Genomic DNA, 12,272 nt, shown 5'->3' with positions numbered 1-12,272 from the left:
TAAACAGTCAGTTTAGTTAGAAACTAAGCTTTTTGGTTTTTTCACTGATTTTTCTCTCCACAGAAGCCACACCTGGTCTGGTGTTGATTAGCTGTGGTTGCTTCCTGGAAAAGGGTATTGGCTGACATGATGCTGCCATCACCTAACCGTTCTCCTTTCCATTTCCATGAACATAGAAAGTTCTCCTGATCAGTTGACCTGTTGTTGTGTCTCTGCTCTGTCTTCTCTCAGCTTCAGTCGTTCGTGGCAGATGTCTGCTGGTACTGAGCCCAGTTCTGCTTCTGCTGGAGGTTTGCTCCTGGTAGAGGGGAGTTCTTCCTCTTCACTGTTGCAACATGCATGCCCTGTCTGAGGGACTGCTGTAAAGTCAACAACACTACACAAGCAATATGCTGCCACCCCCTGCTGGTCAGGGGGAGTGAAAGCCATAAGTAATGACCATACAATTGGTTGGATTGTATTTGGTACAAACTTTTTAAACTACTTTATAATTAAGTGAACCTAGTGAATTGATAACATAGATCAATAGTAATCTGACTAAATTGAAATGACTTTTTGTAAAATGCCTTGACAACAATATTGTTGTGAATTAACGTTATAATTATAAGCTTTGAACCTTTTGGTATCTACTTTTGGGGTTTTGAATGTTTTGGTATCTACTTTTGGGGTTTTGAATGTTTTGGCATCTACTTTTGGAGGTTTGAACTTTCTTGTATTGGTTGAACACTGGGCCAATTATTTAAATTCATTAAAAGTAAAGTAAGCCTAAGCAAAGCCTCCTGCTGAGGATGCAAGTTGTGGCTGTGGAGAGGAAAAAGCTCCCCTTTAACAGGAAGATTTTCCAAAAAGAACTTCCCTTTAACAGGAAGACTTTCCAAAATGAGGCTAACACTGCACCAATTATTTTAATTGGTTAACAGGTAAGTAAGCTAAATCAATGCCTCATATTTAAGATGCATGTAGTGACAGTGGAGAGGGTAAACTTCCCTTTAACAGGAAGAACCCTCCAGCAGAACCAGGAGTTGGCTCTGTATGAAAGGCCATCTGTCACTACCCCCGGGGGATTTGAAAGGACAGAATAAAGAGAGAGACAGAAAAAGAAAAAGAGCTGCTCCAGGAGTGTTTCTATAGGAGAAAAGAATGTAAGTTGTAGCAAAGCTCCTTTGGTGGCTTTATCTATGAGAAAAAAAAAAGTTATTTACAACAAAAGGTCCACCAGTTGCTTAGTCTAGGAGAGAAAATGGGTTTAGACAAACTAAAACACTGAAGGACAGGTCCCACTCGATCTTCTCCAGAAGGAAAACATGGAGTTCAGCTGAAAAACTGCAAATAAGAGATGGTGGATTACAGTGTGAACATTACCTCTGGGACCTCCGGCCTGCAGCTCCAGGAAATCTCTCCATTGTCCGTCGTCATCCAGAAGAAATAAAAGTGAAGAATTGACGAGGCCACGCGTTGTTTCGGCGCAAAACGTAATCGGTTTTCCGGTTTAAATTGAACGTAAATTAAATTTGCTTTGAGTTATTGAATTATTAAAGTATGAACCCTAAATTTCAAACTGAAATATTAAATAGGTACAAAAAAAAAAAGTATGTATGTTGAAGACCTCATTCACCCAAAAACATATTTGATATTCTTTGGAAAGATAAATATTAACCTAATGCAGCTATACCAATGTCAACATAGCCACATTATATTAGTACTAATAAGTAGGTATGTTATCAAGGATTGTTATTGTGATATGTACAAAGCCTAAGCTGAATCACTTCCTACAGCCTCTAAACTGTATTTGCCAAATCTTTGGCAGACTTTTCTTTCACATCACATGACTTTGAGCCAGGAACTTCAGATTCTAGTTGCACCTAAACCTCCACAGGTCACAAGACCCCAGCAACTGCTTCAAATACTAAAAATTCAAAGACAGAAGGATTTACAACAGCAGAATCCTTATCAGCTCATTGACTCTCAGCAGAGAATCAAACCAAAACCAGCACACCAAGAGGCCTGGCGTTGGCCTTCAGCAAACAACGTTAGCATCAGCAGCGTAGCATAGCAAAACCCGCAACAGCTCCTACCCTGAGATGTCTTCTGGACCCGCCATTGGAACAGTTCTTTGACTTAACCAACCTTTGATGAGTCGGGCGGATCCGCCAGGCACCTTGTAGCGATTCCTCAGCTTGACGGAAGCGATCCTCAGCTTGATTGTAGTATATCCATAATCGATCAACTGCCAGCCATCCTCAGCTTGATTGTAGTACAGCCATAATCGATCAGCTGCTAGCTCCAGATGCCATTATATCTCCTCAGATGTTTCAGGGACGCCAGCAACCAAACAAACCGCCGCTGAGACGCCATGGTCGGGTATCTCCTTTTGTGCTGCTCTGTTTAGACACAAAAAATTGCTTCACTAATGTCATCGGTGGGAAAAAAAAAAAAACCAAACAAACAACTTAGAATAAGGTTTCCGAAAAATAACTTACCGAATAACCAACGCAGCGATTTCAAACACGACGCTTCCGCGGCCTACTTGCCATCACTGCGGCCTACTGCTAGGTCAAGTACAAGGCCTCACAGACACGATTTCAGTCGGATCCACAAAGGTTTCAGTCATAAGGCTGGGCGTCCACTCGGATTTCGCGTCTTGGGAGATGAGAAAGTATAATTTTTAATCCAGGTCCCAAAGTTCATGAATATCAAGACCCACAGTTTTGTGTCTCTGTGCGGCCAGGTGAAAGCCGCGTCTTTTTAAAAACGCTCACGGAGAAGCTGCGTCATATTTTTATCCAGCACTGCGCATGAGCGTCACGCTCATTAATAACAAAAATAGTATGGCAGGCCGTTTTAACATATATTTGGTTTCACCGCCCTTACATTGCAGATATCTCAAATTGTTTTCTGACTAGACGTTTTAGTAATTTAAGATATCTCTACTTATATTTTGACTAGGCAAAATACCTATTTGAGATATATCTAATTACAAAAACTAAACTAAATTCTCCAAAGGAATTAGAGATATCTTGAATTACACACCTTTACTAAAATTTAAGATTCTAAATTCAAAAACGCCTATGGAGCCAAAAGAGCTGGTTCACTAAAAAGAGCCAGAATTCCCACGCTGCCGTGAGCCCCTGTCACTTCCCCGAGCTCAGACAGGTGGCCTGAGCTCGGGGAACCTGATTCACACAGTAACCTGATTCAGAAAACCTCATCTGCACACAGAGACCCCACCTTCAGGGATAAAAATGTAAACGGATCTTAGAATTTTCAATTCCCAGACGAAACATTGGCTAAAACAAAAACAAATACGTGAAGATTGATTTATACAGACTTACATTGTTATGGAGAATTAACTTTCTCTGATATACATTCTGATATACATTTCTATGTTTTTCTTGCAGAAATTCAAGGTAGGTGTCTGTGTATATGACAGGAATTTTTAACTTTTGATATTACTGTCTTTAAATAACGGTACAGCCAAGAAATAAATTTTGTGCATAGGTTAGAAAACCAATGCACAAAACATGTATTTTTTTTTTTTTTTTTTTGCTACACGTTTTTTCCCACATGTAACATTGTTTAATGTGCTGTCCTTGATTAAATAAATTTGAACTGAACTGAACCCCATTCTGTGTCCACAATGGAAATGAATCACGTATGCGCTAAACTGCTTCTCGTCAGATTTTCCTACCGTAGCACGGATAGACAGCTATCTGTCGGTGCTATGTGACGTAGCATCGATGTACGCATGCGCATTACCGCAAGGTAGGACAGATGAATGGGTAGCACAGATAGTTAGAACACCGGGACACCGGCTGCCAATCTCCTGCAGTAATCCTGCCCTGAATGTCACAAGGGCCGATTCTGACACACAGAAGAGTTTATAACAGGTGCTCTCGCTGTGTTTCCCCTTCTATATCTCTCTGGGACATAGCCTGCAGAAGCAGCTTGCTGGGTTTGCTTTGAGTGTTGGGGCAATGGAAACTCTGAATAAGGAGAAGGAGGATAATCCGTCAGCCACAGCTAATCTTCTCTCCAAGATTTTCTTCTGGTAAGAAAAACTGCCCTTTCCCACTGACAGTGTGGCGTGACCTGAGCTGAACAGAGGGTTTTGCAGAGTGCATGGGCAGTGGACAGTGAAGAGAGCCTTTCCTGGGTGTGATAACAGGTTGCTGCAGAGCATCATATTAGGGAGAAAGTTCTGCTTTTTTAGCATTAAAACAATACTCCACTTTAATTTTAGGACAAAAACAAGCTTGAGAAAGGAGTTTATGTACAAAGTTAACATAAGCCCTTTATTGGGCTAACTTTATTTGTGTTGTCAACATCGTTTTATATATAGATGTCCTTTTATTAAGGATTTTTATAGTTCCATTTGCAATAACAATAATTATAAATTGCATTAAATTATCTGCTTTAACATTCTTGTACAACACTCATATCAGCTGTTATTGTTGAAATATTGGTATTGTCAATTGTCTTCAAGCATACAATTGAAAAAAACAATTTTTTTTCCAAATGTAATCTTCTTTAAATGACTTTTCCATACTGCTGAAATCAAATATTTACATGCACAGTATAAAAATGCACATTTTTTCTCACTGACTGACATCAACACAAACTAAACTTTTTCTGTTTAGGAATTTTGGCCCATTCCCTTTGACAAAACTGCTGTCTTTCTCACACATTTCTGACTAACTGGGGTCACATATGTTTGAGGAACTTTTTTTGTCTGATTGTTAGTTTCTTTTACTTATTGTTGTAAAAATAATTAACACGTGGCCATATTTTTTATTCTTAGCTGGCTGAACCCCTTATTCAGAGTTGGGTACAAGAGGAGACTGGAAGAGGATGACATGTACAGAGTTCTTCCAGAGGACGCATCTCAGCGACTTGGAGAGGAACTACAGCAGTAACACACTAACTTATATTTGTTAGTGTAAAAGCATCTGTAGTCAGATGCAGATATGGTAGTCAATAATCTTAAGGTTATTGAACTAAAAGGGTCAATATGACTTGTTAAAGACATCTCTAAAGGTAAAATGTATATAAAAGTATTTTATTTAAATTATGTTTTGAGCAGTTTTAGATTGAGTTGAATTTGGATTCTATAGTAATTTGAATTTGAAATAAATTTAGTGGGTTTTTTTTTTAGCCACAAACTCTGCTTTGGCAGATCCACCACTATGATCCACCATTATAATGTTATTACCCTGTTCTTTGTGGAATCCTGTAAAAAACGGCAGGCAGGCAAGGCATTTTATTTGGTATTTTGTTGCTGAAAAACAATTCAAAATTAAGAACAGAGACATATCCAATCCAAATCTAGCACTCTACCTTGCCACACAGGACCGATGTGGTGTGCAGAATACATACAAAAACATTGAAATTAAAAGTTACATTACATAGATACAAAACATAAAATAGTAAAATGACAAATACTTTAAGCACACATATAACCAGCCATGCAATCAAACCTAAAATAAATAAATAAAATGAAGTCAAAATATAATTTTGTGTCAAAAGGCAATGCAAAAGGTGAGTTTTAAAAAAATATTCAAAAGCAGTCTGATGTGTTATGGTTAGACAAAAGAGAGATTTGAACATTTTATAACCACTGCAGCCCCTGTGCTGTGTTGGTTGCATTTAGGTCATTCCTGTCTTTATTTGCCTTCCCTTTATTAGACTTTTTCAAGACGTCCTCAAGTGTAGAAATCCTCCACTGTTCTCTGTTTCCGTAATGTCCTCGCTGTGCCTGTGCTCTGGTTGATTGACCCACACAAAATTTAACTAATAACTACAGTATGTCAGATTTAGATCCCTGGAAACCAATGCAGCATTAGGGCTCAGGGCAGTAGGAGCTTGAGTTAAAATTTTACTGTTAGCTGTTAATAGAAGAGGGTGTATTCTCAGGTTAAATGAACTTTATTTTCCATTGAGAAAGTTCACTTGTCATAGCAAAACAGAGACCATTTTCTACTCCAACTGCCTGACATTAAGATGTCAGAGCTGAGATGTAAGAGCCTGCACCTCTTCCACATACAGCAGAGGCTGCTTTCTGTGAGGAAGTGTGGCCTCAGAGGGAACATTGTGCTTGGAGAAGAGCCCACCTATATTTAGACTGTACTTTTCAAACTCGTGCATGGGGGAAAGCTTCTTTCCTACTGCTATCATAATAACTCCTGTGTTAGCCAAGGATATGTTTGAAGTTAGAGGTTGCGTTAGTCAGATTTTTTGCATTGGAACAAAACTGAAATAGGATGCATTTCTTCAGCAGAAACAAGGAAGTTTGCCAGAGCTGATGGGACTGTGGCTTGAACTAAAAACAGGATTTACATACATTTCAAACAAAATATCTTGAACTGTGTTGTTGTAATGTGGTAAAATATGAAAAATGTAAAGGTGGTATGTTCTCAAACAAAATCCTATTATGGTTTCTTTCTGTGAAGTCATGGATACGTCAATGTTTAGCATAACACTGTCCCTTTCAGCCTTAATTCAGTTTACTCATACAGTGCTGAAGCACATGACAAAACAAATACATTAAGTATATATTCACCACTATATATTCAGTTCAGTCGAATCATATAAATTCAACTCCAATTCAATCTAAGTTTTACTTTGCTATTTAGAGATTGAACTCGGTACATACAGTAAAAAGGTAATTATAGGCAGTCAAGTACAAGACTTTTAAGTCAGAGACAGATTAGGTGATTCTTGTGAAATACATTAATTAGGCACATAAGGTCGTGTTGCTATTGATGGTAATGGATTGGTAATTTTTCACATAGTGTAGATTGCTACTTCTGGAGTGTTTTAGACAGTTTACAGAGATAAGAGATCAGAATTCAATTTAGTACCCCTGTAAGTGCACAGTTTAGAAATTGAAACTAAATTGAGAACACATTTTCTTAGATATCATAAACATATATCCAAACAAATCTCGATAATGACTTTTTGTTTTTCTTTTTTGCAGGTTTTGGAATCAAGAAGTTGAGCAGGCAGTAAAAGATCTGCGGCCACCCAGCCTTGCCAGAGCTCTCATCCACTGTTACTGGAAACCGTACTCATTAATTGGGATGTACATCTTTATAGAGGTAGAAAGAGTTCATATGCCATGAATACTTCCACATTCTATATCTTTGATCTAAACCAGGGTTTAGATCTTTGATCTAAACCAGGGTTCCCCAAAGTTGGTCCTTGAGGACCAACTTTGGGGAACTTTAGTTCTCTTCCTGGTTTAACACACCTGGAATAAATAATGGCTTGTTAGAAGGTCTAAGAAGAACAGTGACATGCTGAAAAGGTTGTTGGTGCCACCAGGGAGAGAACTAAAACATGCAGGACTGCGGCCCTCGAGGACCGACTTTGGGGACCACTGATCTAAACCATTTATTGTAGTTCTGACTGTATGTTTATAGTAATTGTCTTGGTGGAAGGTGACCTCCAACCAGCTTTCCAGTCATTGCTGAAGGAAACCATGCCCTCAGCATGGCACTGCCATCACCATGTTTCACCATGGGGATTATATGTTGATTAATTTGCCTTCCACTTTACAGTTATGGACTACTTTGTGTTGGTCTACAACATAAAATCATTTAAAAGTACATAGATTTTTGTGCTGAAAATGTGAGAAAAGTTCAAGGAACAGATACCTTTTCAAGACACTGTTTGCAACAAGCATTTATTTTGTTTTACAATTGTTTTGTCTATTAGGAATTTATCAAAGTCATTCAGCCAGTGCTTCTTGGGAAGCTAATCGAGTTCCTTGAGAGCTACGACACTGCTGAGCCAGCTTTGATCTCTGAAGCTTACAGCTCTGCTGCAGGCATTTCATTGGCCACCATAGGCCTAGCTCTGCTTCATCATGTGTACTTCTACCAAGTCCAGCGGGCTGGCATGAAGATTCGCGTGGCCATGTGCCATATGATCTATCGGAAGGTCAGTCGTCGTGTTTTTCCGCAGGAGAAATGTTACCTTCTGTGCTGAGTTTATTCTGTAGACTTGATTTGATACCTTTGTTCTGCAAAGGCTCTTTGTCTCAGCAGCTCAGCAATGGCTGAAACCACCACAGGGCAGATTGTGAACCTCTTGTCCAACGATGTCAACAAATTTGATGAGGTAACTCGACATTCTATACCTAAATATAGTTAGATCAAATCATAAGATTATAGGTTTTAATTTGATTTCTTTAAAAATCATAAGACATTTAGAGAAATTGTCCTATATACAGATGCACATACATTTGTTGCTACCTTTAAAAAAAAAAAAAACTAGATAATTTTTCTTTGAAACTGACAAACTTAAAGATGCAAGTTAAACATTTTGTGTATTGAAACTGGCTTCTATGCAAAAAATATTTCCTAATTATTTTGTGACAACATGTTTTGTAGCTTCCACAACCAACATGCTCTGTACTTCATAATGAGGCATTAGCATATGCCAACCAGTAGTTCGTCCCCTTCTTTCAGGACAAACTGCTAGAGATATCTCAAGTTCATAGACAGCTGTTACCTCACTGCAGTTTTTGCATTTGTCTAACGATTCTCAGTAAGGTTAAGGTCTGTGTTCGTGGAGGGCCATTCACAAATACTCTAATGGTTATTTCTCTGTAATTTCTGCTGTGCACTCAGCTGCATATTTTGGGTCATTAGCCTGTTAAGAGACCCAAGATCTGCAACTGAAGTTGAGCTCTCTGACACTGGACAGCATTTTCTTCTGAAGGGTGACTTGGTCAACTCATGACTTCATTGATCGCTGCAAAGATTTATGATTCACAGCACCAGATGCAATAAGGCTGCTGTGAAAGGAAACCAAACACCCTCCATGTTTTACAGTGGATATATTGTTCTTTCCTTTAAAAACGTGGGCTTTTTCAAATGTACACTTAGAGCTGATGTAACTGCTCTTAAAAACATTCTTCAGAAATGTTTTTAAGTTCTACAAAGTACGCAGGTATACATTAGAATTTTTTTTGTTTATATAGTATATCAGCCTCCTCTCAATCTCTCTTCAGGTTACCTTATACTTGCACTTCTTATGGCTCGGTCCTCTTCAAGCAGTGTCCGTGATTTTACTGTTGCTGTATGTTATCGGACCATCGTGTCTTGCTGGAATGGTGATCCTCTTCATTCTGATGCCTATACAAACCATGTTTGGACGTTTGTTCTCCAGGCTGAGGTTTATTTTGGATCAGTTACATCTTGGTTTGATCGGTCTGTAAAAGGCCTTGTCTTGTGTTGCATTCCCTCCATTTCTGCAATTTGTGTCTTTTTTTTCAGGGCTGAAACAGCAGCACTAACAGACGAGCGAATCCGCACAATGAGTGAAGTTATTTCTGGGATCAGAGTTATAAAGATGTACGGGTGGGAGAAGCCTTTTGGTGCACTTGTGGATGAAGTCAGACGGTGCAGTAGAGTTTGTTTTTCACTCAATTTTCTTCATGATTTCTTATGATGCAAGTTTCTACTCTGCAGCAGAGCAGCATCACATTTCAACATGCCCTTTAGTCAGATCTGTTATTAATTTTTCAAAGCAGTATATCATGCCATTATTTTTCATTTGTTACAGAATGGAAATCTCCAAGATCATGCAAAGTTCCTACCTTCGTGGCCTGAACATGGCGTCCTTTTTTGTGGCGAGCAAGATCGTCATCTTTTTCACCGTCTGCGTTTATGTGCTCACAGGAAACAGGATGTCGGCCAGCAAACTGTTCATGGCCGTTTCCCTCTATGGGGCAGTCAGACTTACCATCACGCTCTTTTTCCCCTTCGCCATAGAAAAGGTATCAGAGTCTCTCATCAGCATCCAGAGGATACAGGTAATGGCAAAAGAGATGGAAAACATAATCGCTCCTCACAGAAACTTGATTTTTCTCTTTTTACAGAGTCAAGCAAATGCCTTGAATAAAAGAGACTGAAAAATGCTAGCAGCAATTTTCATGAGATCTCACAGAAACTAGGTTCAATTGTACATTTCATCTGTTCATGATGAACAGATTTATTGCTGCAGATTTATAACCAATGTTTCATTGAAAAACTGCAATTTATCTTTTTCCTTAAGAAATTTCTTTTGCTAAATGAAGTTGCACCTCAGCATCTGGGAATGCCTTTGGCAGAGAGAAGGGACTGCATGGTTAAAATACAAGATCTGAAATGCTACTGGGATAAGGTGAGAAACACAAGGAGGAACTGCACTCTCCTTTCTTTTCTTGGGCATGTGACTCAAATGTCTTTTTTTTATTTTGGTTTTAACTATACCTGCTATCAGCTCATTTATTGCTTAGGTTATGGAGTTTTCATCTTATTTGGTCCTTTATTGCAGAATCTTGAAGCACCAACTTTACAGAATGTGAGTTTCACAGTGAAGCCTGAGCAGCTGCTGGCGATTATTGGGCCCGTCGGAGCTGGAAAGGTCAGGTCTGTTTTCACAGTTTCACTCTTGTTTTTAAACCTTGAAATAATTTAATAATAATTAATTCTACACTGAAAAAATGTTTGTTGTCTTAATTGCCTCCAAACTCGCATCTTTCCCTTGGTAAAAAATAAAAATAAAATAATTTCAGGGGTGTCAGCCTTGTCATTTAAATCTCAAATTTGTTTCATGTCAGTCCTCACTCTTGAATGCCATACTGGGAGAATTGAGTCAGGAAACTGGTGTGGTCAAAGTCAAAGGAGAGGTGACCTACACATCCCAGCAGCCGTGGATTTTACCTGGCACGGTCCGTAGCAACATTTTGTTTGGCAATGAGTTCAACCCCAAGAAGTATGATCGAGTTCTAAGAGCCTGCGCCCTCAAGCGAGTGAGAATGAACCCTGATGTTCCTTATTATTACATGTTTGACTGTATTGTTATGCTCTCATTAAACGATTTGGTTTCATTTGTTGTCTTATTCTGAATCTTGCATAGTGAGTCTCAGTAAATATGAGCTAGATATTAAGTCACCCCACCTAAAGTTGCTTCCCTCCTTTCTCAGGACATGGATCTTTTGCCTGGTGGTGACTTAGTCATGGTTGGGGACCGAGGGGTCAACCTCAGTGGAGGACAGAAGGCAAGAGTCAGCCTAGCCAGGTGTGCTGAATATTTTTAAAGTAGTTTACTTTCTTCTTTAGTACCAGTGAGACTGATAACCTTCATTTTTGTGGGCTTTCAGAGCGGTGTATCGTGATGCAGATATCTACTTGCTTGATGACCCTCTTAGTGCAGTAGATGCTGAAGTGGGCCGGCACCTTTTCGAGGAGTAAGTCTGATTATCAACATCTTACACTTATGATTAAAAAAAGATGTGCTCTTCTAAATATAGAGATTTATGGTTCAATACTTAATAAAATAAGCTGCTCTTCACATGGTTCTTAATTTTAGTTCAGTAGTAATTTTATAAAAAATTTCAACCAATTTTCTCTGTCCTTGTTTATTTAACAAAAAAGAAGCCAAAATGGAAAATCCATGTTAAAATAATTAAGCACGCTACATTATTACCACACTCCATCTTAATAGGACCTGTAGCAGCAATAACCCTCAATTGTTGATTTTTGTATGACTTTATTAGTCTCCTGATTTATTTTGAGGGATTTTTGACCACTCTGTTAAAAGTTAAAATTGTTTTTTTTTTCTCTCTTACACATAATCTCCTTTCAGGTGCATTTGTGGACTCCTGAGGAAGAAACCGCGTATTCTTGTAACTCATCAGCTGCAGTATCTAAAGGCTGCAGATATGATTGTGGTCTTAAAGGAGGTTTGTGTTTTATGACTCTGCCATCATTAAACAATGTAAGGTATTTGGGGGGAACTTTATCCTTTGGAAATATCTATTGTCACAAACTTGCACAGTCATGCCAAATACCGCAATACCATCAAACAATGGTATTCTAATTTAAGGTTAACATACCAGGAGAATCTCATAGAAGCTCAAACCTAAATCACTTCATATCCTGTTAAGTTTCTGAGATTTTGAGTCTTTTGATGTTTTAATCAAACATTAAATTAATCCACAAATACTCTTATCTTTTGTTCTTTTTTGTTTTTCAGGGCCAGATGGTTGCAAAAGGGACCTACAGTGAGCTGCAATGCTCTGGCGTAGACTTCACCTCCCTCCTCAAGGAAGACCAGGATGAGGAGAGGCAGGATATGACCCCCCTGCCTGGAACTGGCTCTTCCTTCCATTGCACCCTCTCTGACAACTCCTCCATGTCGTCCCTTTCCTCCTCTCGTTACTCTCTGATCGATGGAGGAGATCCTCTGACTTTGGTGAAGCATAACTCTGCTCTGCTGTGCAT

At 38.9% G+C, this 12,272-nt stretch overlaps 1 protein-coding gene across 3 annotated transcripts in view; it reads left to right on the top strand.

Moving 5' to 3' along the window:
- The first annotated feature begins 3,796 nt into the window (after positions 1 to 3,796).
- The window catches only part of LOC102225148 (multidrug resistance-associated protein 4-like), a 53,972-nt gene continuing 45,496 nt past the window's right edge, over positions 3,797 to 12,272 (top strand). Inside the window, exons 1-15 of one of the 3 annotated variants that reach the window (XM_023336988.1) lie at positions 3,797 to 4,048; positions 4,799 to 4,909; positions 6,974 to 7,094; positions 7,714 to 7,938; positions 8,029 to 8,118; positions 9,014 to 9,177; positions 9,279 to 9,404; positions 9,568 to 9,817; positions 10,060 to 10,167; positions 10,321 to 10,410; positions 10,607 to 10,798; positions 10,973 to 11,067; positions 11,150 to 11,236; positions 11,635 to 11,731; positions 12,025 to 12,243. In XM_023336988.1, coding sequence (XP_023192756.1) covers positions 3,975 to 4,048; positions 4,799 to 4,909; positions 6,974 to 7,094; positions 7,714 to 7,938; positions 8,029 to 8,118; positions 9,014 to 9,177; positions 9,279 to 9,404; positions 9,568 to 9,817; positions 10,060 to 10,167; positions 10,321 to 10,410; positions 10,607 to 10,798; positions 10,973 to 11,067; positions 11,150 to 11,236; positions 11,635 to 11,731; positions 12,025 to 12,243 — 2,049 coding nt within the window. In that variant the 5' untranslated portion in view covers positions 3,797 to 3,974. Of the gene's footprint in view, positions 4,049 to 4,798; positions 5,035 to 6,973; positions 7,095 to 7,713; positions 7,939 to 8,028; positions 8,119 to 9,013; positions 9,178 to 9,278; positions 9,405 to 9,567; positions 9,818 to 10,059; positions 10,168 to 10,320; positions 10,411 to 10,606; positions 10,799 to 10,972; positions 11,068 to 11,149; positions 11,237 to 11,634; positions 11,732 to 12,024; positions 12,244 to 12,272 lie in introns of those variants that run through there. The other 2 variants (XM_023336989.1, XM_023336990.1) reach the window with 2 other exon arrangements.

The sequence above is a fragment of the Xiphophorus maculatus genome, chromosome 7 (genome assembly GCF_002775205.1).
Source record: "Xiphophorus maculatus strain JP 163 A chromosome 7, X_maculatus-5.0-male, whole genome shotgun sequence".
NCBI classification, from domain to species: domain Eukaryota; kingdom Metazoa; phylum Chordata; class Actinopteri; order Cyprinodontiformes; family Poeciliidae; genus Xiphophorus; species Xiphophorus maculatus.
Note: the sequence above shows the minus strand (reverse complement) of the source record. Positions and strands in the feature narration are given on the sequence as shown.